A 24,457-nucleotide genomic window follows, 5' to 3' on the forward strand; every position below is an offset into this window, starting at 1 on the left:
TGCTGCTTCGCACTGTTTATAACGTATCAAGACCCTAGTATATAATTGAAGGACACCTAATTGCTGGATATTCCGCCAAAATGGTAGCCACCAAGTATCTGATCAAGCAGAGGCCCATCAATGCGGCTAAAGACACAGCCACAGTCACCTGAAACCCTAATGATGAATTAACGGATGAACTGAACTGAACTGACGCGACCAAAACAACCCAACAATGGCTGCTTCAAATGAGCAATACCCCCCTGACTTCTCCGACGACAGAGGTCTCGCCCTGATATCCGACATCGTAGACTGGCAAATCAATCATGGCTCATTGCTCAAGCACATTGATCCCGAGACTCATTTCCCTGACGATTCCTCCCACTGCTATCCCGTGGGGGTCACGGTCTTTCCTACATTATTCCCCCGAGAGCAATTCGATCGCGCCTGTGGATTACAAACTATTTACAATGAACTGTACTGCGGTATGGCTGAAGATGAACAATGGATTTTCGAGGCAATCCAGGGCCTGATTCCGGTTGACCCCCTCGCTGCAGCGCTCTGGGACATCCATGAGGAGGTGAAAAAAGTCGGATATGCGCAAAAGCTATCGGTCGGCATTTTCCGATCGGATTACATGCTGGACGGCCCTGGGGCAGAGTTTCCTCTCCGACCAGGAGAGAATCTTGATGGCTCTTTGAAGCAGGTCGAGCTGAACACGTTCTCGTGCGCAGGGGCAACCCATGCGAACAAAGCGGTGGAGATGCATCGCTACTTTGCACGCACCAATGCCTATGATACCGGAGATGGCCACCTGATCAACATTTCACTCGCTGCTCTGCCCCTGAACAACAATATCGCATCGCTCTCTGCATGTCTCGCCGCTGCTCACGATGCATATGGACCGAAAAAGAGTATCATGGCCACCGACACCGCCGTTCTATTCGTGGTGCAGCCCAACAATTTCAACATCGCCGACGAGCGTCCTCTCGAATACGCATTATGGGATCACGACCCACCCATTCCCGCATATCGAGTCAATTACCCCTTCGATCTCCTCCAATACACGACGTTAACCGAATCGCGAGAACTTCTCTTCCATCCACCATGGTTAGGGTCGAAGTGCGTCGAGATCTCCGTCGCCTATATGCGCGCCGGATACGAGGCACACGAGTACGATGCAACCGGCAGAGAAGCTCGTCTTCGAATCGAGCTTTCCATGGCGATCAAATGTCCGTCGCTATTGGCACACATTTGCACGTTCAAAAGAGTCCAATGTGCGCTCACAGCCCCTGGAGCGCTGGAGCACTTCATACCCGCCGCAAAAGCAGCGCTGATCCGATCAACGTTTGTCTCTATGTATCCGCTCGACGGTTCTGAGGCCGGAGCCCGCGCTCGTCGTCTTGCGACTGACCCGGAGCTCTCACGGAATTATATCTTGAAGCCATCCTTGGAAGGCGGAGGGCATAATATCTTCGGGGAGGACATTCCTGATTTCCTGGCTTCGATTCCCGAGTCTCAGTGGGGCGCGTATATTCTCATGAAGCGTATCCGGTCACCGTCCGTGTCGAATGTCTTGTTATCTGCTGCCGGGTTGGATTCGGGGGGAGTTATCTCGGAACTGGGCATATTCGGGACATGTCTTTGGCGGGAGGGCACGGAGGGTCGACGTTGTGAGATGCTGCAGAATTCGGTCGCTGGGTGGTCATTCAAGACTAAACATGAAGATGTGAATGAGATGAGTGTTGTGAAGGGATATGGGTGCTTTGATACGCCGCTGCTATTCTGATATTGCTTTAAGTCTGGTATCGCTGGATCACTACGGAATGATATCTACTTTGGTTTGAAATCGACGATAACGAATACACTTAGTATCCGAGCTGGCCAGCCATTCCAATTCGCCTCTTGATCTTAATTCACGCCTGCCATAGAGTATAGCCGCAAGCAGGGTCTAGCTTAGTGCCAAGAATGCGACGACTGATGGCAGTTAATTTTAAGTAAAACTCTGTAGTCGCACCAATGAATCCTTCTAACAGAATTTCCGACATGGCAGGATTCATGGTCGGGTACTCCCGACATGTATTCGTAGCTGTCGGAGATTCTCTTGCCACCGGACGTGGTTGGGAGGAAGGTCATACCAACAAGGACAGAGGGAATAACAGAAAAACAAGAAAGAGATCAAGAGATGATCACACCGGAGATTAAGAAAGAGATCAACAACGCCGTCCACCGAGGCTGATAAAACGGTTCCATGGCTCCGAAATTGCCGACACCGTTTGGCTGTACTAAACGTTGACGCGACACTCTGCGGAGAAAAATAGCTCGAGTGCCTACTGTTCTTTTCAAACCCTATAGAAGCATGAACATGTCGATGTTAATTAAAAGACTACCTCTTTTACCAGATTTAGGAAGGTATGTTGAGGGGGCGTACAGTTGGACTCGTCGTCTTAGTCTCTGCTCCAGTCTAAGGGGCACCTAGAGGAAGATCCCTATGGCCGATCACCTCCTGACTCAGAAAATCATGGACCTAGCGTTCCCCATCTATGCTGGAAGGGGAAATGTATGGGTCTTCGGCTGAAGCCACGAGGCGCCGATCGAAGCCCTAGTTTCACTTATCAGCCTAATCCGGTAATATATCGTCGCCACAACCGATGCTACGTCAACGCCAAATTTTCAAGCATGTTTTCCCACGGGTTCAAGTGTGGCTTGAATTTAACCTCTTAAACATTGTTTCAGTGGTGATTTCGACCTTCAGTAGGGACGATGTGTATAGACCTTAGCCACCATGGAGCATGCCAAAGATGAATACCGTCTCTCGTATGTCAGAATGGATGACCCACCGGAGCACCAAGCGCAGCGGCAACCGTTATCGGCTTCCGATCAGGCCGTCCTTGTGCAAGGGTCAGGGTCTCTGGGATCAAGTTGGATATGGGAGATTTTGAGCTGCGTGATTGCCGTGGCAGCGCTTGCTGGGATTATTGTGGTGCTGTACATATACGATGGGAAGTCCATGCCGGATTGGCCGTATGGAATCACCCTGAACGCCGTTATCTCTCTTCTAACCACCCTCATGAAGGCCGCCATGGCGTTCCCAATTACGGAGGCATTATCTCAACTCAAATGGTCGTGGTTCAGCCGAGGAAATAAGTTGAGTGACTTGGCAATGCTGGATGCTGCGAGTCGGGGGCCTTTCGGAGCCGCTCTGGTACTGCTTCGGTTTATACCTCGGTAGGTGTTGCAGCTTTCCACCACACCCGAATGCGGTCCAGCGCTGAGCGGATAAAAACAGATACTTGGTGACAGTTGGATGCTTAGTCCTCGTTGTCGCGGCGGCCATTGCCCCGTTCGTCCAACAAGTGATTGCAATCAATATGCGACCCGTTCACTCTTCCAACTCGTCTTCGATTCAAATCTGCAACACTAGCATGTACACCGATTACGGTGAGGGAGCAGGCCCAGGGCAGAACGAAGTGCTACTCTCTACGCTGGCATCTATCTACACGGGGATCTTCCAAGACCAGAGCGCAGGCAGTCCCTCCGTGATGACGACCTGCCCGACAGGGAATTGCACATTTGCTCCCTACCAATCTCTAGGCTTCTGCAGTCGCTGCGCCAACGTCACCGATCAGCTTACGTTGAACAAAACCTCCCTTGGATTCAGTACGATGGAGACTTATGATTATAAATTACCGAATGGGTTCAGCTTCAGCACGTCGCAGACGGCGATGTACCTCATGAATTCCACAAATGGTCTCCCGCTCCTCCAAATAGATACAAAAGGCCTGCCGCTCATCATGAATTTCACCGCTATCAGTGCCTCCGGCTACGGAGTACCACCCCAAGTCAGCGCAACTGAATGTGCGCTGTACTTCTGTATCGACACATACGAAGCAACCGTCAAGGACGGCAAGTTCAACGAGCGAATAACGTCTTCCGCTACTTTCTCGAACCTAACAACCAATGCTGGCCTGGAGAACTTTGCCCTCACTCCGGACATCTGCTACGTGAACGGGACACAACATGACGACAAAAGCGAGTGCACATATCCAGTCAATGCATTCAGTCGACTGGCGATGGCTAACTCCCTTACGCCCCTTCTGAACGGGACAGGACAATTATACATGTCCAATCGACCATACTGGTCCACCGATACCGCTAAAGCTCTCTATGGTGTACAAGGCAACTTGACCGATATCAGCACCGTCTTCACGTCGCTCGCGACGTCACTCACAACACATGCCCGGAACCAGGTCTGCAAAGCATCGGTCAGGGGCATGACCTGGACGGTGGAGTCTTTCGTCAGCGTTCGCTGGCCCTGGATGATTCTTCCAATTGCCCTCGTTGGCATGACGATTATTTTCTTGGTGGTGACCATGATCAAGACCCGAAACCAATACATTTGGAAATCATCGCCTCTGGCATTGTTGTTCTCAGATTTGGCTGTGGATGGGCAGCATTCCTTTGAGAGGAATCCCAGTCTCAGCGGTATGGAGGATGTATCGAAGAAAATGAAGGTTTGGCTGGAGATCACACAAGCAGGCGTGAAGCTCAAAGGTATTCCCCGTTAGGGATATGCTGTTAGCCCAAAATTTGTAATCCTAGCAATACAAACTTAATGTGTACCATTGCCTACTAGTATTTTCTCGGAAAGACTTCAACCCAGCTGTGCACGGTTACTGTCGACTATGTCCACTGTGATCCACACTCTAATCCATCGGGTCAGCATCATCGAAAGACACGTTGAGTCTCTGGCGAAGATATGTATTCTCCTGGCGCAGCCTCTCGATCTCGTGCTCATACTCCTCCAGCGCGTCTTCATTGGCTGACTCTAGTTCTTCGATGATCTTGAACACACGCCATAATCGAAGTACCACGATCAGAGACCCCAGTTCTTCCTCTATGCCATGGAGAGCAACGTCGACACCGAATGCGATAACAATCACAAGCGCGTCAAAGACGTGGAACTTGGACGAGAAGTAGCTAGTGATTCGGTCAGCCTTCAGGCCTGGGGTTATGGTGTGAACTTGGTAGCCTGCATAGCCATAGTATTTTCGAAATAGATGTGGACAGAAGAGCAACTGAAGATAAGACTTACCCCTTTCCAAAGCTGAATATAGTAACCATCAGTTCCAGCATGAAGAGACACGAAAAGACCAATCCGACGATCGCGAGTACCTCCTGAGTGACTCCCCACCCGGCTGCTACGTGGGAACCATGTTTCGTTAACTCGCAGACATGTAACTCGATGAGAAAATCGGCAAAGGTACAAGCGACATCGATGGACACCAGCAGCAGGACGAGATAATGACCCCGTCGCGACGATAAGAAGTCCCGCGCGGCTCGCCTCCACCGTGCGATGAGGGGCTCTTCTTGTTCGTCTTCTTCTCCTGGCAGATATCGCCGTCGCTGGCGGTGATATCTGGAACTATGCTGGCGGAGTAAAGGATCCGATGGAGACGCCATGGCTTTCGGCTCTATTTTTGTATGTCTACGAGGTTGTTCTGGAGGCTACAATGTATTTTTGCCTTCTCCTTGCTGGTCTGATCGGCATAAATTCGATTGTAGCTGATGTCAGCTTCCGCTTCATTCTTGGCATTCATTCGTGCTCCGAATTCGAATGCGAGGACTTCAGGACTCAAGATAGAATCGTGAATCAACCAGTAACAGTTAAAGAACGTCTGAAGCCCAAAAGGTTAAGTTTATTAGCTTCCTATATCATATACGTTTTCATTGGTTTTTCTAATTTATATGTCTTTTCTTATCTTTTGTTTATGAGCTGTTTAGAGTAAGAATAGAGGTTTGAGACTATATATAATTTGTAGCCCGAAACTTTTCAATTTATTGCCCTTATTGACGAGAAGTCATTCAGCATTAACTCTCTACAATGTCCACTGTAGTTTACCTTCTGAAATAGGTGGATGATTAAGTTTCTTTTATAGAGGAAGGAAGATATGCTAGAGAAGCCGGTTTTTAAACTGCCACTACTGTTGGACCAAAGAATTTACAAACCATTGAGCGCAAAACTCCTTGAATTCCTAACAGACCTATAGATCATGCTAGATGATCCTTGGTAATGCGAACCTTCACTGGCTTCCTATTGACAGCCAAGATAAAATCAGACCATTCGATACTTGTTTCATCTGTCTCGAAGAGCTAGCTCCATGTCAAAGCGGAGAAAGAAGATAGCTAAACATAGATGTATTTCCATATACGCAAGACTGTTCCTTCTGTTAGCAAACACTGATTTTCAATTTAATGAAAAAAAATTTGGACGGAGGGACTTTTTTGCTTGCAACACAACGACGGCGCCCTTTGCCAAAGGCCACATTCCAATTGTCTAGAACTTTGGCGGACTCCCCGAGCCAGCGATTAGGATTAAAAACTCGAGGTTCTGGGAAAAGAGAAGGATTATTATGGACACTCAATGTGCTCATTGATACGATTGTCTGTGTCTGGTCAGCTTGCTTTCATCGCAGCGGTGTTGTTTTTTGAAATAGATGAACGACTCACGCCTCCTGGGATAAACTGTGACTGGACATACATCCCTTCAGCAGGCATCCCTCGTGACAGGTTTCCTGGAATACCAGAGAAGACTCGCAAGGTCTCCTTTATGACTGCTGTCTAAGAATGCAGAATTGTCTCTTAATTAATAGTCCATATAATATGGAGAATGGTGAGGCTGTCTTACGAGGTATGGCAGGTTTTGATCTGGTGCCAGTCAAACTCGTCATTTATAGCTGCTGAAGTCCCTTGAAGTTCGTTACGTAGCCGGGATAGTATCTCAGGAGCGCTGAGAACATGATCTATAGCATAGGAGAGGATATACGCCGTTGTATGGCTCCCACCGATGGTGAATAATAATGCCTCATTAATCAACGCGTCGAATCCCATACCAGGATGATTCTTTTCTTCGTCAGGCAGTCCTCATTTCCCCATTCTTACATGATTATACTTTGTTTCAACAATGTTTTGTATTTTTAATCTCTTTTTTTCTCTTTTTCTTTTTCTTTTTCTTTTCTTTTCTTTTCTTGATTCTCCGCTTTCAATGCATAATATATGCCACGTAGTGTTGGTCGACGAGAAGGGGTTGACTAGACAATTTTACATAGTACGCCCGCTATAAATTATGCTGGTGTATAAGTACTCTAAAAGCTGTTCGAGGAAGCATCTGACTATAATTTTCCCTCATCTTTCCTACGCCTAAGACCAGGGTTATACTACCATGTCTGAGTTAGGTGGAGCTGTCTTCGTTTGTTTGCTTTTACTAGCAACTAATACTTGTGGGTAGACTTCTATTACACATCAGCAATACACCATAACACCTACCTAGCTATCAATGCAACAATCCATCCCGCCCCATACAGCAAAAATGTCTTCGTTATAGGGGCTTCAAGAGGTGTTGGTAGGGCAATATCAATCGCCTATGCCACGTCTGGAGTGGCAGCTATAGCCATCGCAGCCAGGTCCTGTCTAGACAATGTCGAGGAAGAGATCAAACGGACAGCCGAAGCCGCGGGATGCAGTGCTCCACGCGTCCCAAAGATCCTCTTGGACGTGACGGACGAAGCGTCTGTGGCTGCTGCGGCCCTTCCAGTCAAGGGAGCCCTCGGCCGCCTGGATGTCCTTATAAACAACGCAGGCCACTGTGAAGAGTGGGTCGGATTTGCCGACAGCAAGATACAGGATTGGTGGATGACCTGGGAAGTTAATGTACGCGGACCATACCTTCTACTCGCGCGTTGCTTCCAATGATGTTGGCAGAAGGCGAAAGAATCATTGTCAATACTGGGTCAGCTATTCATTTGATCTACGCAAAATAAAAAATAAAAAAATAAGACAAAATAAAATATTACTAATTTGATCAGTCGAGAACATTTAGTATCGGTTAGCGTATTCAGTAAGCGGCGTAACCAAGTACTCCTGAGTTCACGATTTCTATTTAGGCTGTGGCTGAAGTACGTCTGGGTGGGTGGGAAGCCCTGTTCTCCATGTCCTATGGTTGTACATACTGGTTATGATAGAATAAATAATATGCAGTAAAAGGAAATAACAGGTAAGATTATTTCTTAGCTGCTTAACTCTTTAAATCTATTCTAGCTCGAGGTATATATCTATCTATCTCCTAGTCGTCAGTCTAAGATAGGCCCGAAACATCTTCTTCGCATGAAGAGACTGGATAATTAAACGAACCATGATCTTCTTGCAAGCTTCTCCAAAATCACTTCACGTGTCAATTGTGGATCTAATAGTATAATCATAGAAGATCCATCTGGGAGTTGAACAAGTTGGAATACGAGGAATGACTCACCACCCCCACCTCCGCGTTGCAACGAGAGAATTATATATAGCACAAATTTTTCCTCGGATGATTGGCACTGACAAGCAATTGCAAGACTTTCTCGAGGTAGCTGAATGATTCACAATGGCCGAACAAACACAGCAGCCTGACTACCATCTCATTGGAACCCATACGAGATACTCCAGTACACAACATCACCCTTCCTACTCTAGCATAAACTAACGATGTGATACGGTAGGCTGGACCAGCCGCGTGGAAGCAGTTCTCGAGTACTTTAATATCCCTTACACTGCACAGATTATCCACCTGTCTGAGGTAGACGACATATCCTCGACATTTCTCGTGGGCAGCAAACTGACAGAAGCAGGTCAAACGGGTCTCCCACACGGGTTTCGTCCCATTGCTGGAATGTCGCTCACTTGGCCAAAATATCCGCCTCAATGACTCCCTAGCTATCTGCGAGTTCCTGGCCGAGTCGAACCCAGAGCTCAATCTGTGGCCGCGCGACCGACAGCTCAGGGCCTTGGCACGTAGCGCAGCAGCGGAGATGCACTCGGGGTTCTCGACACTGAGAAATACCTACGGCACGAACTTCATTGCCCGGTATACGGGGAATGTTCCCGTGTCCGAGCAGGCAAAGAAGGAGATCGAGCGGCTTCTCGTCATCTGGGACAATGCGAGACGAACAACCATGGCCCGTCTTGCTGAGTTGAACGAGAAGGATGAAGGATTCCTGTTTGGATCGTTTAGTATCGCGGATGCCTTCTTTTGGCCGACTCTTTGGGTGTGTATAGTCGCTATCTCTCTATTGGGGATGTCACTGTGATTGCTAATGGATGAATCGCGCAGCGCTTCCGTACCTACAACCTTCCCCTTGAGACGGCGAGTCCCCATGCATTGGCTTGGATGGAGACCATGTGGAATAGCCCCACGATGCAGAGGCTGGCGCATCACTATTATCGCCAAGCAGAACACCCGGAGACACGGATCGCCCATTATGATGATATCTTCCACGACCGGGATGATGTTCAATACGGTACCTTCTCGGAGGGTTGGACCTTCAGCGTCGCTGAGAAGAGATTTCACTGAGCTAGACGAGCGGCAGAACTGACAATAGGAACAAAACAGTATATTTGCATAGAACAGAAGTTAAAAACATATCGACGATTTATACAGAGTCCCGGGTATCGAGCATAAAGCAGGAGCTGACTGAAAGTTTGCAGACCTTCAAAAGCTGCAGGAAAGAAAACGCCCCACGAACGGAATCAAGATGTATGGCGGAACCCATATTTACAATCCGACAGACCCCATCTAGCAGCCCTTGCACTCCTTGACCCACAGGTTGAGGCCGTAGTACTCCGCATTGTGACCACCGTACCAGTAGACCTGCTTGGAGGGGGCGTCGCCGACGTCAACGGAGAACCAGGGGCGACCATTGTTGGTGAAGTAGCCCTGGGCGTTGACCCCGAAGCTGTTCATATTGCCGTTCTCGGGCACCGCACCAGAGTGGGGGATAGTGACGGAAACGGGGGTCACATCCTTCTCGACGATGTAGAGATTTTGGAAGGCAGTCGGGACACCGTCCTTGGAGGTGAAGGAGACCATGCCGTTGGCGGCGGAGCGCAGGATGAGGATTTCCTTGCCGTCGGTAGCGTCACCGCCGACATAGACATACTCTGTATCGAATCCATCAGTGATTGCTCCTGGACTATTGCACTTTCAATGCAAAGGGGACTTACGCCCATCGGTCAGAGCGGTTCTGCCGCCATCAGCGACCAGAGTAAAGGCCGCCGGGAGGGTAGCGTTAGAAGGGACCGCAGCGGCGCTGACAACCGAGAGGAGGGAGGCAAAAGCAGCAACGGAGAACTTCATTTTGAATGTGTTGGGAGGTAGAGACTTGGTTATGAACGAGGGTCCGCTCAGTGTAGCTTGTCGTTTAGGGAGATTTTGTTGATGCCGAGGAAACTGCGGATGGTAAACCCAGTGGCCTTTATACCCCGGTCGTTAACCTGTATCTTTTGACATTTAAGCTAATAGTTACTTCAATCTCGAAGTCTCCGAAAATATCCAGACAGTGGAGAAGCAGTGAGACATGGTTTGACCATGACAAGCCTTAATAGGGTGTCATCTAGAGTGAAGTGGGTCAGTAGCCCGCATTCTCTCAAAAGTCCAGGAATCAAGATGAGTACCATGTAAAACCTCGGGAAAACAACAGGGGCAGAAGGCCCAATGAAGAGGCAACTTCGCATCGATCGGATTCACACGGCTTCTCGACCTCCGAGCCCTGAGGCGGAAGTTTTCCCTACAACCGACATGACATCGACGATCATCAGCCGATTCGGTGTTTCTATTTTTATCTTCCTGAAGCCCTGCCACTTTTCGGCACTCGCTGAGGATTCGGCACGCCCGATAGGGACCACAGCTGGTACAGACAAGTTCCGACGCCGGGCCGTGATATCATGAATCCTCCTGTGGCCGTACCTACTCTGTATGAGGTCGGACAGTGAAATACGCATTTGATCATCGCGTCTGAACGTACCGAGAGGGTAGCTTCTGCAGATCCGTGTAGACCACTCCGTACAAATAGTCACGCGTATATCTATGTTTCAGTTATTCAGCCCCTAGGCCGTCTCCCCTACTCTCTCTCTCTTCGCTATTATGAGCCGCCTTTCTCATTAAGACCTCCATGTTGGCTATCGAAGGGCTGAATCACTACGTACCTCGGGGTTAGAGGGGCCAATAGCTTGGATTATCCCACACGCAGCCCAACTGCTGGGCTAACGAGAATTTAGAGCTTGTCCAAAGCTTCTACGCCATGTAATTGAGTAGAAATTGCTTGGGCCCCGCCAGGTGAGACCTTGAGACAGTGGGGCGTATTCGCTTCTCTATATTCCAACTTCTGTTTGCTCCACTGCCATAGTCCAAGAAAACATAGCATGTGCTTTGTTCAACAGACCAGGGATCGCAGGAAGCAGTGAACTGAGATAAGCGCCATAAACATGGCAGCGCCTTCACATGTGATGATTCTTCATGTCCCCGGAATTGTCCTATCCAAGGAGGGCTTCAACATAGTCTTCCAGTCCGACAAGATACCCTACTAGAGGATGTCCACGTGGCTTCTATCTAGCATTAAGAATTTGCAAGAAACCTGCTTGGCTAGTCCTTGTTAAGAATTCTTTCCGGCGGACACGAATCGTATGAGGCCGACTTACGACGGTTACGGCAAAAGGGGAGGGCAGACGAAACGGGTGGTACACGTCAGGTAACCTCCTGAAAGGACCGGTGGGATAGTCTTGAAAAAATGAAACAAGTTCTATGCTAGTATATATGTCCACTGCCATGATGGATGTCTTAGTCTTGGTGGCGGTGCCGAATTATGACGTGGCCACGGAGCCATACGACTCAACATTATCCCGTCGGGTCCAAAACGGCTCGTCCCCGGAAGAGGCGACGAACGACTTCAGACGCCAGTACAATATACCGAGCCCGATCACGAAGAAGGACACGGCTGGGGCAAGCCAGAACGGCAAGCTGGTATCGCCAGCCCCGCTGGAAGATACAAGGGGGGACAGTAGTAGGAAAACCTGGCAAGCAAGAAAGAGACATGGAACCCACGTCCAGACGCGGAACGGATAGTCTGCGGCTGGAACGTACTGTCGAATGATGAAGAGACCTACCACGACAGCCCCGTATACCATCACCAGCAAATACTGGTTCACATCCAGTAGAAAGGCATAGGCATCCCCTGCTCATATATTAGTACATGCACCATTCACCTCCTGATGTTGATCAACCTACCAAAGGGCAAGAGTAGGACGGCCACTACCGACGGTCCGAACATGAACACCGATGTCGCGGTGGCCGGGTTACCGGACTTGGATGACTTGGACAGAATGCCAGCTGCTGGAACGATTCCTTCCATGGCAAGCTCCCGGATCACCCGCGTGACGGCGAATGCTGTCGAAATCATACTGCCGAAGGTGGAGAGAGCGACCATGGCCGCGGTGACACGCGAGGCTGCGCTCCCGAAGATGCTGCCCAGTAGACGGGCGACCAGCTGCACACCGGCCCGGCTAATATCATCCGGTGTCGCAACAATAAAATAGGAGACATTGATGAGCAGATAGAGCATGCCAACTGAGCCGACGCCAAGCAGGCCAGCCACCTTGAGGGTCCTCCGGGGGTTCTTGACCTCCCCTAACACCATGCTTGCACTGTTCCACCCCAAGAAAGATTCTAGCACTTTGAACAGTGAGACCGTGTAGTCGTATACCGTGGTTGAGGAGCCAGCGAATGGTTGGCGAAAGTTGACACCGGTATCAACATTGCTTGGAAGGACACCCACGACAATGGCAAACGCGGTTGCAAGAATCAACAGGAAGGTCGCAAGCTTCAGCAAGGTTAACGAGTTGACAATTCGCACGCTCCATTCGCGAGATATCGAGAGGCATGCGGCGACCAAGGCCATCACGCCAACCGCGGTCAGTCGTTGCCCGGTCTCACCGGCAGCAATATTGAAAGCCAAGAGGGTGTTATCCGCGACCACGATACTCGCCAGGCCTATAGAGTGACTGAATCTTAGTATGTTCCTTTAGCACGCGCAAAAAGGGTTTGAGTAGGGGTATTGTACCCGGAAATCCGAATAGCACGTAGAAGGCGTAAAGCGTGCTGGCGAGACGGTAGGGCCGAGGATATGCCGTGTCAAAGTACACCTTCTCGCCACCGGTGCGCGGCATCAGACAGCCCAGTTCCAAGTAGATGTAAAATCCGCAAAAGGTCAGGATAATCCCCACCACCCATAATGAAAGTGCCGCGCCCACACTGCCGACGCTGAGAAAGATGGAAGACGGTACGGAGAAGATGGCGGCGCCGATCATGCGGTTGGTCCTGCGTCGCACTCAGTTCCCGAGATCATCAGCGGAATGGAAGTCACGGTGTATTCCCTACAGGAGTAGGGCCGTCGAGAAGAGGCCGAGGTGGCGCTTATTGTCAAGGTCTTTGTTGTCACTGTCCTCCAGCTCATCTGGTCTTACCCACAGGGGCTGGCGCTCACCAGCGCTCGCGCCACTCGTCCGCCGAGATCGCATTGCTGTGCAGTAAGCCCAAGGGGTAATGTAGAAACAGAACCAAAACGAGACGATAAGAAAGGTGAAGCGAAGAATATTATAGTTTTCCGTCTCGGGGGAAAGGGAAACGAGCGAGGATGTACGAGGAAGGGAAGGGGAGAAACGAAACTCTCCGGATTGCGTTTTCTGACCGTCTAGATTGGCCTGCCCTCCTCATCCACCCGGTGTACCTGGGCTTTTGCACTCTCTCGGAGGGGTCAGCTGGAGCTCCGATATCTAACGCTCCGTCAATTGGCTGTGCAGAAGAGACGATACCACATTATGGAGTCTGCCATGGCGACTAAGTGGATCCGAGGTACCAATCGGAGCTTTCAGGGGCTTTGCGACTGGGGAAGATAAAAAAAATCTGTCAACTGAATCTTATCTGATCGCTAATCATTGCGGGCGAGGGAAAAACGGTCGTGACCGAGGTGTGGTCTACGTACTGTAGTGACTTGGATATCATGTTCTCCCATAGAATGCTTGCAAGACCACTCTTCTGCGTGACTTGTAGTTGTGGATTTGGCTGACAAATGCTTGTCGCCGGGCATCACGCATGGACGCCCAGCTGTAGGGCAAGTACACGAAGGGCCGGTCCCTGGTCGAGTCCTGGATGACTTTGTCAAGCATCGTCGATCATGTAACGTCCGAGGGATAGATTCAGACAACTTCTGAGGTCGAGTGGGGCGACAGGGCACACATCTACGAACAGTTTGAGGCATTTGGTGCTCCGGAGATGCCGGTAACGAATACGAGAAGCGCCCCGTTAAACGACAGCTGACCTCCAATACCATTTCATGGTGGTGAAAGAGATATAAATCGTGCTTGTCGCCTCAGTTCCCCTTGCGAAGAGGCGGGTTGGCCTTCAACAGATCCAAACCCTTCCGTATCCCGGTGTTTCTCCTTCGAGCCGAGCTCAAGAGACAGAATACCATGACCGATACCCAAGTAGTTGCAGAGTGGTACAATCAAAATGCAGTTCTGGAGCACAATCGATTGAATGCTGGCCCCCTCGAGTTCTCGATTTCGCTGAGGGTAATTGACCAGTGTCTAGAGCAGCTACGACGGCGAACTGATCAACCCCTGAGGATTTTGGATTTAGGCGGGGGGACAGGCCGCTACGGTAAGTCGATGCTGTTCTTTACGCTCAATCGTCTCAAAGCCATCCAATGCATTTCTTGCCCGTTATGTGGGTGAAAGGGGGGAAGCTACCGTGAGACAGCCCGTGCTGACAAGATGCTGCTATCCAGCCGTTGAGCTGGCACGACAAGGCCATTCAGTCACGCTGACTGATATCTCCAGGTCGGAGCTTCAGTTGGCTAAGTCCTTTGCCGCAGAGTCTGGTGTGACCCTCGACGCGATTGTCGAAGCCGATGCACGAGCCATTCGGGTATATCCAAAGGAAAGAAATTTACAGACCGTCTTTACAGCGTCCACCTATGATTTGATTCTCTGCCAGGGCCCAATGTATCACCTCCTCGAGGAATCTGAACGTATACACGTCCTCTGTGCTTGCGCTTCCATGCTTCGCGCCAACGGAATTCTCGCGGTCGCATTCGTCACGCAATACGCGCATTTGAGAGATATCGCTCAACGCGATCCAGCTCGTCTCGCGACAGAATTCGATGATTTTTATCGTGAGTATCTTTCTTCAGGGAGGTACACACGGAATCCTGCTGTGCCTTCGTATCATACCAATGTGGAGGATGTAAGGCGATTGTTTCGGAAGGTTGATAGGCTATTGAGGAGTCAGGATAGGGTCGGGCTTGCTTTGTCCCGGATTGTACCTTGCGAAGGGTTTCTCGGGGGAGGATTGGCCGGGAAGCTGGGCGACCTACCCCCCGACGTATACGAGCGTTGGGTGGATGTCGTGATGCAGTTTGTTGAGGATGAAGCGTTATTGGGCAACGCAGATCACTGGTTGACTATTGCAGAGAGAAGGGACTAGGTTGCCTTGGAGGTAGCTTGGGAATAACTGTCCACAGTCTCTTCATGTCTGAAGGCAAGTCCTGCACCGCAGTGTCGCGCATCGCACCCTTCAAGGCGTATTATGCGTATGGGCCCAAGATATGTCAATGCAACCCATGTAGCTTCTTTGCCCTCTCTTCTCTAGTCTAAACAACATAGAGAGTAGGCAGGTCATCCATTCCAGCTTCAACCCTTGCCCCCCTATAACCCCCGAACCCTCTGTCACCCATCCTGCCCATGCGACGCAGCCTCGCCCGCCACAAACTCCCGCCAGCCCTGCGGCAAGCGCGGTTTGATCTGGTTAACAGAGAGCCGATTCTCTGTATCCGGATATGCTAGTTATGCAGTGTGGATGACTAAGGGCATAATCCCAGTTATGCAGCACGTGCCGACCAACCTCTCAGGGTATCATTGAAGATACTTTTGTGCTGAAGGTCTGTGATGAGAATGCTGTCACAGTCCGGCGCTACTGGCTATTTCCCTGCCATGTTTTCGCTGGGATTGGACAAGCAGATCTCTTCCCCAGAGAACGCGAAGATCCGAGCCAGGCCAATTGGCACGGTCCGTACTCCGTATACGGACCGTGCTTCTCCACTGCATGGTGGCCAATTCTCTTGGCTTTCTGTGGCTCCTCGATCGCGAACCTGAGATCCGAGCTGGGATCCATGGACGAATCCGGTACTTGCCCCTCACCGTGTTTCGGCCCACGGTCCGTGATGCACGGAAACATCACGATGAGTCGGCGCGAGCCACATCTTATAAAAGAGATTGACTCACACCGCAATTCTCTAACACCAACACACAATGACAGCTAAGAACGAACGCATTATCATTATCGGGGCGGGCATCTTTGGCCTGGGAACCGCCCTGAAGTTGAAGGAGGAAGGGTATCGCTTTGTGACCGTCCTCGACCGAGCGATGCCCCCTGTTCCCGATGGTTCCAGTAACGACATTTCCCGCGTGATTCGATTCGATTACGGCGACGAGGTATACGCTCGCATGGGCAAGGAGGCTTTCGACCTATGGAAAACACCCGAATACAAAGAAGCCTTCCATCAATCTGGATGTCTTTGGGTGACTCAGAACGAGACCCTCGGACAGCCTATCCAGCCCGCCGCCGAGGAGTACAGTCGCAAGACCAGAGAGATTCTGACCAAGATGGGCGAGCCCTGGCACTCTGTTCCCACAGTGGAAGATTGCAAGCGGGAGTTCCCCGAACTTACCGGCCCGCTGGGCAACCCGGGTTTCTACGCCTTTTTCAACAACTCGGGCGGATGGGCAGATGCAGGTCTCGCATCGGCCCGTGTGGCAGCTCGGTGTATCGCGGCGGGCGTATCATTCATCACTGGCCCCGATGGCCAAGTGACTGATTTTGAGAGGAGGGCGGACAACACCATCGAAGCGGTCCGCACGAGCAGTGGCAACCGGATCACAGGGGACAAGTTCATCGTCGCTACCGGTGCCTGGACCGCCAGTCTCGTTCCCTCCTGGAACACCATGGTCGCGGCCGCTCAGATCGTTGGATACATGCGGCTCACCCCCGAGGAGATGGTCCGGTTGAGGAACATGCCCGTCTACTTTAACCTCTCCACTGGATTCTTCTGCTTCCCTCCCCATGACGGAACAAACATCCTCAAAGTCGCCGTCCACAGCTACGGCTACACCCACTCGCAAGACGGCGTCTCTGCGCCCCCAGCTGCCCCGCCATCTACCCGTGCCAACTTCATCCCCGATGAGGCCGTCGAGCGCCTGAACCTCGGTATGAAGGACCTCTTCCCAGACCTAGAGCCCAAGGGCTGGGAGCGGGTCGCGCTATGCTGGTACAACGACACCCCGACCGGTGATTTCATCATGGATTATCACCCGGAACACAAGAACATGTTCATCGCCACGGGCGGTAGCGGACAGTAAGTACCCAGAGCCTAGAAGGCAAGTCCGATACCAGAACAACCGGTCTAACCCTGATCACAGTGCCTTTAAATTCTTGCCTGTAATCGGGAAGTACGTCGTTGGATGCTTCGAAAAGAAGCTCTCGCAAGACTTGTTGCAGAAATGGACGTTCCCCACCGAGTACAAAGAGCGTTTCCAGGGCGATGTATTCAAAGGGGACGGAAGTCGTGGAGGCCCTGAGAGGAGAGAGTTGACTCCGCAGGAACATGACAGATTTGCCAGCGCTTTGACCGCTGCGGCGACAAGGCAGAGCAAGATGTAAAGGGACGCCGAATTTCTTTTCCTGGAAACACATATACCCGCTGAACAGTAAACGGTTGTTTGTAATGTGAGACGAATTTTATTACTTTTTGACTTGAAGAGAGACTTTTTGGTTGAGAATGCGCACTGGCTACAACGACATTAGATCGTTAGATCTGTACGCTTTTACGTTCGCAAACAAGCATGTAAATATGTTCTTAAAACATTTTCTTTTCTTTATTTTTTCCGATCGTGCTGAGTTCATCATAAGTCATTCAAACGTCCGGTCATGATCATGATATCATACCCGAGTATGGTAGGTATCCATCGTTTACTTCCTCGAACCTCACAGTTGCTCCGCGACGTAATCCCCAAACATCATCCAGTCGGGCAGGTCGGCGATTGCCGCGTCGAATCCACTGGTACCAGGTCTTTCTGCAAAGGGCCACTCTGATATAGGATCGGTGGCTCCCGGCCCCGGAACCCGCCCGCTGAGAGTCTGTGTCCCTTGCTCAGCGCCTTGTCCATTTGCAACCAGGGACTGATCCGGGAAATTCGGACTGACGGTTTCCATCCGCTGATACGGTGACGGGACCAAGTCCCCGAGCTGGACTATCTCAGCAGGGGTGAACGACGAACTGAAGTCGAGAATATTCCACATCAGAGCTTCGTCCGCCTCCGACATTCTTGGGATGGTGGACGGTGTGGGCATGCGGGTTAACTCCCCGGAGAAAGTGTCCTGGCTATAGTAGAGCGACTTGTAGTTTTTCTGTCTCGCGGCCAGTTTATTCACCCGGTTCACCTGCAGCAGCACCGTTAGCAGACATCACACATCGGCTCGGGCCCAACATACCAAGACCCCCATGTTTTCCCAATGCGCCGACAAGTCTGTCATGTAGTCAACCAGTGTTCGGAAATCGCTGTTTCCCAGCTGGGCGATGTGGGGGTGTCTGCTGGCGGTATTCTCGAGCTGGATGGTGGCGGCGATTGCACAGAGATAGCCAATAAACGGGTCGTACAGCCGGAAGTCAACCTCCTCCATTTCTCCGATGAACCGCGCAATCCACCTCGAATGAATCAGAGAGCTCTCATACGACTTCTGCAGGAAGGTTGCGGGTATATTTCCGTCAATATGGCGGAGCTTAACCATGTTGACGAAGGGATGGTGCAGCAAACATTGAACGGAATGGAAGAGAAATTGAACACACAGCCAGCTGCACAGGTACGAGCGACAATGCGGCTCTTCACGAGCGCGTCGTCGGAAGTCAACACTTCGATAGCGATGTATATCTGCGAAATGAGTCTCGAACTGCATCCAGTCGGACTCCAGACCGGCCAGCGCCGATCCTGATCGCCAGGGGGGCAGCGCATCTTTATCGAAAGGTTCAAAGACATAATCAGTAGTTTTGCCCCAAATCGAGTACAGTCGAAGAAGACAGGCCAGAATGCCGTGATCAAGCTTCACTCCTTGCTTTTCGGGCCCGTCGTGTAATGTTCCACGAGCCAGCGATTCCTCGCCAGAGAGCGAGGCTGGCGTATCCGGTGCAGGAAAAAGAATGGTGAAATGTTTGTCTGAAAGACACAATGAATAGTCTCGAGATGCATTGTAACTGCGATCCAGCATGAAAAAGGCCCATGTAATGCGTCTTCTTTCTTCCGCTTCTGAATCTGTGAGGGACGACGTATACTTATCTTTGTTCAGGCCTGCGGATTGGATCGTCCGGAGGCCCAGTGCAACAGATGAATACCCTCGATGGGATTGGCCGTCGGCGAAGTCCACCTGAGCCATAAGAAATGTTCCCTGTAAAAATGAAAGACCCAATTTACCGCTCTGGTACTGATGTGACAAGATATCCCAGGCCTTGCTGGCATAGTGCTTTGTGGGAAGCACGCCGCTTCCAGTGGGTCCGGGCGAGCGGCGTGAGATCCGAGAAGTAAGAGCCACTAACGGGAATGCGATTTCTGGGGGCAATGACAGATCTCGGCTCAAGAGCCAGTCCTTGGAGAAAACACAATAAGGCTGGTCGTGAAAATAGGCGAGATAAATCTCCACTTCAGATTTGACAAGATCAGGTGGCAGCGAGGTCCTTCTCGGTGTTATTCCATCAGTTTAGCGTAGGAACGGAGAAAGCATATGGTACGTACCCCAGAGAATAACGACGTTCCGCATTTTGGAAACCAAAGGCTACTGGAGAATTGCCCATACTGCGGTGGCCATAGCCATGAGAAGGGAGTGAATTTCCGCTCGACACTCCAGTCAACGGATTGTTCCTCACCAAGCATTCCCTGGGAGAAAGCGTGGGGGAAAATTAGAAAAGGATTCACATTTAGGGGCATAATATTTAAAAACCAAATCGCGTGCGTACTGGAGAATGCTTGTCATCTTATCCAATCTGTCCTCAATGCGCTCGAATCGTTGCGAGCTCGACAGGTTGGGCTGGTCGATAGCGCAAGCAAGCGTCAACCCAACGGAACATACAGCGATTGGGAAGAATCAATCAAACCGTGGTGGTACCTACATCTCCGGCCTCTCCCGAACCGCGCTCCTGTCCATGAGCAGGAGAAGCTCTAGTGGTGCCAACACGACTCGGGGCAGCCTGCGGCCCGTATGAGCAGCGCTGGCCGAGCCTTTGGCAGAGCGAACATGTCGGCTTTTCGCCTGGGCAGCGCGCCTTTTTCCGACTGCAAGGTACCAGGCCGTCAGCATTCTATTTCCCGCCCTCGAAGCTTGTTTCCCCGTTTAACTATGATGAAATGGAGATGATTGTGCGTCCCTCCGCCCATTGACATTGTACCTACCGACAAGGACCACAGGCTTGCCGTGTACGTTTCAAGGAGACTTTGTGTATCGTATAATTATCATTCGGAGCACTCATAGTCTTCAATTCCGAGGAACAAGTTTCTGGCCGTGGTGGATGAGAATCATATCCGATCAAAATGACGATCGAGGTGGTTGGCACCATTCCCTTTTCGGCATAGTCTGTTGCCGGCCACGTGAGGTCATTATCACCTCAGGCATCAATTCTGCCTGGCATTGGTTAGTGGGTATGATGATACTAAAGATGAGCCATGCGGAAGGCGTGATTCTCTGCTACATTCTTACCCATAGTGTACTTGAGCTGATAGCCTTTCCAATACCACTTATGCTGAATGGCTACCTTGTACATCCATACATAGATACGCAGCGTCCGCCTCGGAACACTTCTCCAGGACCCACACTGCATCCAGAATGATAGTATCAGGTTTCATTATTTAGATATAATAGAGAAATACGCGTCTCCTATCGAGTCCAAGTCTTCTATTTCTCAGTGCAATCTTTTCAACATCTACGTCAGCTCATCCAAGTAGTAGGAAGCCAGAGCTAACCAACCCTACGGCCAAGACACTAAGCAACTTGTGAGCGAGTAACGGAACAACTATATTCCTGAAAATCTAGCGTATGGTGTATATATACCCGTCAAGCCCCGTTTCCATCTATTTAGCTTTTACCATCGCAGCCGATCTTCGGATCTTCACTAAACATATGGGCTCTAGCCTCTGAAACTCTTCGTAGAGCACTCTGCCGATCTGCAGCAGGGATTCCACTGGATGCCATACACTCGTCAAGAGTAGGAACCTAGAGATGAAGTTGATTAGTGGGATAGCGCTGATAACGCAGACTGAAATATCGTTACCTGCTTATTGAAGCATTCGACCATGCCTTTGGCTCTCCCATCACGGGGTTGATCTGTGTACTCAACAAGACACTGGCCAATCTGCTTCTCAAACACCCCAGCGCAAGGTTCCGCGGATGGTAGGGCCGCTTGAACATCGGACAGAGCATTACTCAACAACGACGATATACACTGAGTATAATCTTCACCACGCCTCTCAATTCCTTGCCGGGTAACTCTTCTGCTGGAGCCTGCGAAGGCCAGACTGGTCGTTGCGAGAAACCATAAAAGCTGAACCTTCATCTTGACGATCTATAAATGGTATGAGGACAAGAGAGACTTTTGAAGGAAGCAGATACAACGCACCTTGGTGAGCTTAATCTTGTTGGATGCCTTTTTGAACGTAAGTGAAGCGTAAGCAATCGCAGAGGCACCTAGGACAAGGAATATGAGTCTTTTTATAATCGAACAGGGAGGTTCTGTACTCGGAGTCGTTGACCACTTGACTGAAGAAGATAGCAGATCTGCAACATCTATTGAACTGACTATACAATAGTACCTCTGTGTACTTCAAAAAGGAGACATCACTTTCCCTTAACAATGGCGTACTCTATTGGCCAAAGACTTCGGGATCAACCACTATTGGAAAGCCTGGGTAAATAGTTTACTCCTTGGCGGTGGATCGGCCATTGATTGTTGGAAACATCGATCAGTTCGATTGAACTTTCGTTCTGGCTCCCATCGCTAATAATTGTGTTATGATTGACCTAAGAATTGCGTGGATAACCCGTACTGGATTTCTTTGATTTATTTTGGTGGCCAGCTGAACTGTAGTAGGGTATCATCAAGTCTGTACTTCGATTATTAGGGACTCCGATACAAGACCATACCGAAGCATGGCACCTTGGAAGTTCTCCAAGAGAGGCTTCACTCATCTTGCCATTAGCAAGTTAGGGAGTACAATGGAAGTGGCTGAGTCTGCAGATAACCCCTAAATAAGAACAGTAGTCATCATTCCCATGGTATGCTCCGATAGGTAAGATAATGAAAGTCAACCAATAACTACTTGGTCCAACGGTTTGTGAGCTAGCTGAGTCAACTATAATATCTGGATCCCAACCAGTTTATGTTGCTTTAATCCGATCGCTAAGTCGATGCAAGTGGAAAAAGGCTTGGTTCAAGGAAGAATTATACAAGTGTGCACCTCGAATTATGAGCGCTCACTAGATGGCTCGTAAGGTGATATACAGGGCTTGAGACATCCTTGAGAAGTATGTATGTATATCAATGCTACGTCTGAAAGTACAACAAGATGAAGTATTAGATAAAACGTATCTGTGCAGATGTTGATGGATCGTACTTCTTGTTCTGGTTCTCTCACTTCTTTAATTGTAGTAATAATAACAAATTAAGGGAGTTTGAGGAAGTAAAAGGTAGAAATTACGTTTTACTGCTGAAGAATAAACACCATGATATCGAAAGGGCAAAGATTAAATACGTGGCTGAGGATCAGCTGACTGTCACGGGGAATGGATGCCCTGATTAGGAATTGTCTTCCAGTCTCTGCTGGCATTACGAGCCAGTCAATTCGCCCCCTAGACTTCGAGCGGGCCCACATCTGCAGTCCCTTATCATGCGTTCTTATCAAGATGCGGCCGTGCACCGGACGCTGCGGGGGTGGAGATGGTTCAAGCCGGGCCGGCCATCGCTATAGAAGACCGTTCACGCAGTGGCGTCGAAGTATAGACAACAAAACCCTTCCAGATTGGTCAGATTATATCAAATGCCTCAAGGGGAACTTCAGGAAGAAAACGGCAATATTATGACGACGTTCGGGTCTCCGTGCTCAGCGCCGATATCCCTGTCTATGAGAAGGACGACTTTAGGGCCTCACGGCCTGAGGACCGCTACCTGAATCCCAATAGCCGCCTGTCCCTCTCTCCAAAGACTCCCGGTGAAAAAAAAAAGTGATGCACATTTTCTGATCTATCGGCCCCGTCTACCCGTTGAGCTATTCTCGCCGAAACTGTCGGTTATCATGGTAGAGCTGTCCCTCATAAGGAGGGCAATTTATACATCTGTAGAGTAGTTCCGGGGGTTCGTGTAAGAACCAACATCACCCGTGATAAGTTCCCAAGAATATAGTCACAAACTTGCGCCACCCATCACATATAGCTTAAGTCGAAGGAACAGCAAGAAATGTTGGTTTCGGGCGCGAAAGAGTAATTGAACCCGATGACTTACAATGGCATTTCTTTCCAAGCTTTGAGGCTGGGTGTGGAAGGACCAACTAACAGTCGGGAATGGAGGGACTCTTGGAAGTGTAACCCTTTTCTATCGCGGAATCGTAGTGTGCGGCAATCCGAGCTAGTAGATATTCGTAGAGCCGAACATACTGTCCCATACTGACAGTGCCAATAGTAAGTTATATCGTAAGTAACAAGGTAATGGACTTACCGTGGACAGATCATCGGCAGTTCACTGTTTCTCTATCCCTCTTTGCATATGTTTATATCCTTATTCTTTTCTTCGGGATATAGGAGACGGCCGTTGCCACAGGATGCAGCTCGTTTGTAAACATCAATTGTCTTCGTTGAGGGGAAATCTTCCGGCCTATGAAGTGCTGAAGACGATTTCGTATGGCATAGGCCGTGTGCAGATCAACGGCTTTCAAAACATCAACCTGGGCCAATGGCTGACATTCCAACAAGTATAAAACCTAGAAGGGTAACTAGCACCTTGGTTTAGGGTCTGTATGCAGCATCTATGAACCGCCATTAGCGCGCATACGGCACCGACGGGCCGAACCAGCACCAGTTTCCGCGTAGGGAACCAGTCGCTGCTTTGTTCCTAAGGTAATTCTTAGTATATTCCGTGTGGCCAAAGATGTACTCTGGGCATTGAACCGCTCATGTGACCGGACGTAATCCTGATCTGCCTGCGAAGGCACTAAGCTCTGAAGGGAAGTTGGAAAGAGAGCACCATCGTCTTTAACGCTCAAGTACATATATATCAACGGCAACAGCCATAAAGACGAAGTACTTTCTCGACACAGGGAAGTGTCCCTCAACGGGTGTTGACAGCAAAAAGTCAGGTGCGATTCAACAAGCCAATGTCATTCTTCTTCACTCAATGCCACACGTACTAAAGAATTCTATCATTCAATTTCAATGCCTCTCATTCATGGCTACATCCAGCTTTCAAGGGCTGGGGGTACAACAAATACATACATCCTAGCTCGACCGGCATATTCACAGAATGGC

At 50.0% G+C, this 24,457-nt stretch overlaps 10 protein-coding genes across 10 annotated transcripts; 6 read left to right on the forward strand and 4 right to left on the reverse strand.

Moving 5' to 3' along the window:
• Positions 1-214: 214 nt before the first annotated feature.
• Positions 215-1,768, forward strand: ABOM_004915 (glutathione synthetase; the record flags this gene model as incomplete). Its single annotated transcript, XM_022532044.1, has 1 exon — positions 215-1,768. One exon carries the CDS (start codon positions 215-217, stop codon positions 1,766-1,768), a length of 1,554 nt encoding a protein of 517 aa, XP_022389874.1.
• Positions 1,769-2,764: 996 nt separating this feature from the next.
• On the forward strand, positions 2,765-4,547 carry ABOM_004916 (DUF3176 domain-containing protein; the record flags this gene model as incomplete). The annotated part of the gene is made up of 2 exons (XM_022532045.1): positions 2,765-3,207; positions 3,269-4,547. 2 exons carry the CDS (start codon positions 2,765-2,767, stop codon positions 4,545-4,547), a joined length of 1,722 nt encoding a protein of 573 aa, XP_022389877.1.
• A 138-nt stretch (positions 4,548-4,685) lies between these two features.
• On the reverse strand, positions 4,686-5,442 carry ABOM_004917 (uncharacterized protein; the record flags this gene model as incomplete). Its single annotated transcript, XM_022532046.1, has 2 exons — positions 4,686-4,959; positions 5,075-5,442. The coding sequence occupies 2 exons, from the start codon at positions 5,440-5,442 to the stop codon at positions 4,686-4,688; spliced, it is 642 nt and encodes a 213-aa protein (XP_022389876.1).
• A 1,759-nt stretch (positions 5,443-7,201) lies between these two features.
• Positions 7,202-7,731, forward strand: ABOM_004918 (SDR family NAD(P)-dependent oxidoreductase; the record flags this gene model as incomplete). The annotated part of the gene is made up of 2 exons (XM_022532047.1): positions 7,202-7,214; positions 7,268-7,731. The coding sequence occupies 2 exons, from the start codon at positions 7,202-7,204 to the stop codon at positions 7,729-7,731; spliced, it is 477 nt and encodes a 158-aa protein (XP_022389873.1).
• A 670-nt stretch (positions 7,732-8,401) lies between these two features.
• Positions 8,402-9,367, forward strand: ABOM_004919 (glutathione S transferase; the record flags this gene model as incomplete). The annotated part of the gene is made up of 4 exons (XM_022532048.1): positions 8,402-8,462; positions 8,517-8,593; positions 8,646-9,062; positions 9,128-9,367. The coding sequence occupies 4 exons, from the start codon at positions 8,402-8,404 to the stop codon at positions 9,365-9,367; spliced, it is 795 nt and encodes a 264-aa protein (XP_022389872.1).
• A 222-nt stretch (positions 9,368-9,589) lies between these two features.
• On the reverse strand, positions 9,590-10,150 carry ABOM_004920 (uncharacterized protein; the record flags this gene model as incomplete). Its single annotated transcript, XM_022532049.1, has 2 exons — positions 9,590-9,954; positions 10,018-10,150. 2 exons carry the CDS (start codon positions 10,148-10,150, stop codon positions 9,590-9,592), a joined length of 498 nt encoding a protein of 165 aa, XP_022389919.1.
• Positions 10,151-11,652: 1,502 nt separating this feature from the next.
• Positions 11,653-13,365, reverse strand: ABOM_004921 (amino acids transporter; the record flags this gene model as incomplete). Its single annotated transcript, XM_022532050.1, has 4 exons — positions 11,653-12,023; positions 12,077-12,838; positions 12,909-13,165; positions 13,226-13,365. The coding sequence occupies 4 exons, from the start codon at positions 13,363-13,365 to the stop codon at positions 11,653-11,655; spliced, it is 1,530 nt and encodes a 509-aa protein (XP_022389920.1).
• Positions 13,366-14,316: 951 nt separating this feature from the next.
• ABOM_004922 (class I SAM-dependent methyltransferase) lies at positions 14,317-15,331 on the forward strand (the record flags this gene model as incomplete). Its single annotated transcript, XM_022532051.1, has 2 exons — positions 14,317-14,506; positions 14,634-15,331. The coding sequence occupies 2 exons, from the start codon at positions 14,317-14,319 to the stop codon at positions 15,329-15,331; spliced, it is 888 nt and encodes a 295-aa protein (XP_022389921.1).
• An 824-nt stretch (positions 15,332-16,155) lies between these two features.
• On the forward strand, positions 16,156-17,563 carry ABOM_004923 (NAD(P)/FAD-dependent oxidoreductase; the record flags this gene model as incomplete). Its single annotated transcript, XM_022532052.1, has 2 exons — positions 16,156-17,258; positions 17,323-17,563. 2 exons carry the CDS (start codon positions 16,156-16,158, stop codon positions 17,561-17,563), a joined length of 1,344 nt encoding a protein of 447 aa, XP_022389922.1.
• Positions 17,564-17,887: 324 nt separating this feature from the next.
• Positions 17,888-19,745, reverse strand: ABOM_004924 (fungal specific transcription factor domain-containing protein; the record flags this gene model as incomplete). Its single annotated transcript, XM_022532053.1, has 3 exons — positions 17,888-18,343; positions 18,395-19,628; positions 19,687-19,745. The coding sequence occupies 3 exons, from the start codon at positions 19,743-19,745 to the stop codon at positions 17,888-17,890; spliced, it is 1,749 nt and encodes a 582-aa protein (XP_022389923.1).
• Between the last annotated feature and the right edge of the window lie 4,712 nt (positions 19,746-24,457).

Source organism: Aspergillus bombycis, assembly GCF_001792695.1.
Source record: "Aspergillus bombycis strain NRRL26010 chromosome Unknown contig00034, whole genome shotgun sequence".
Taxonomy (NCBI): Eukaryota; Fungi; Ascomycota; class Eurotiomycetes; order Eurotiales; family Aspergillaceae; genus Aspergillus; species Aspergillus bombycis.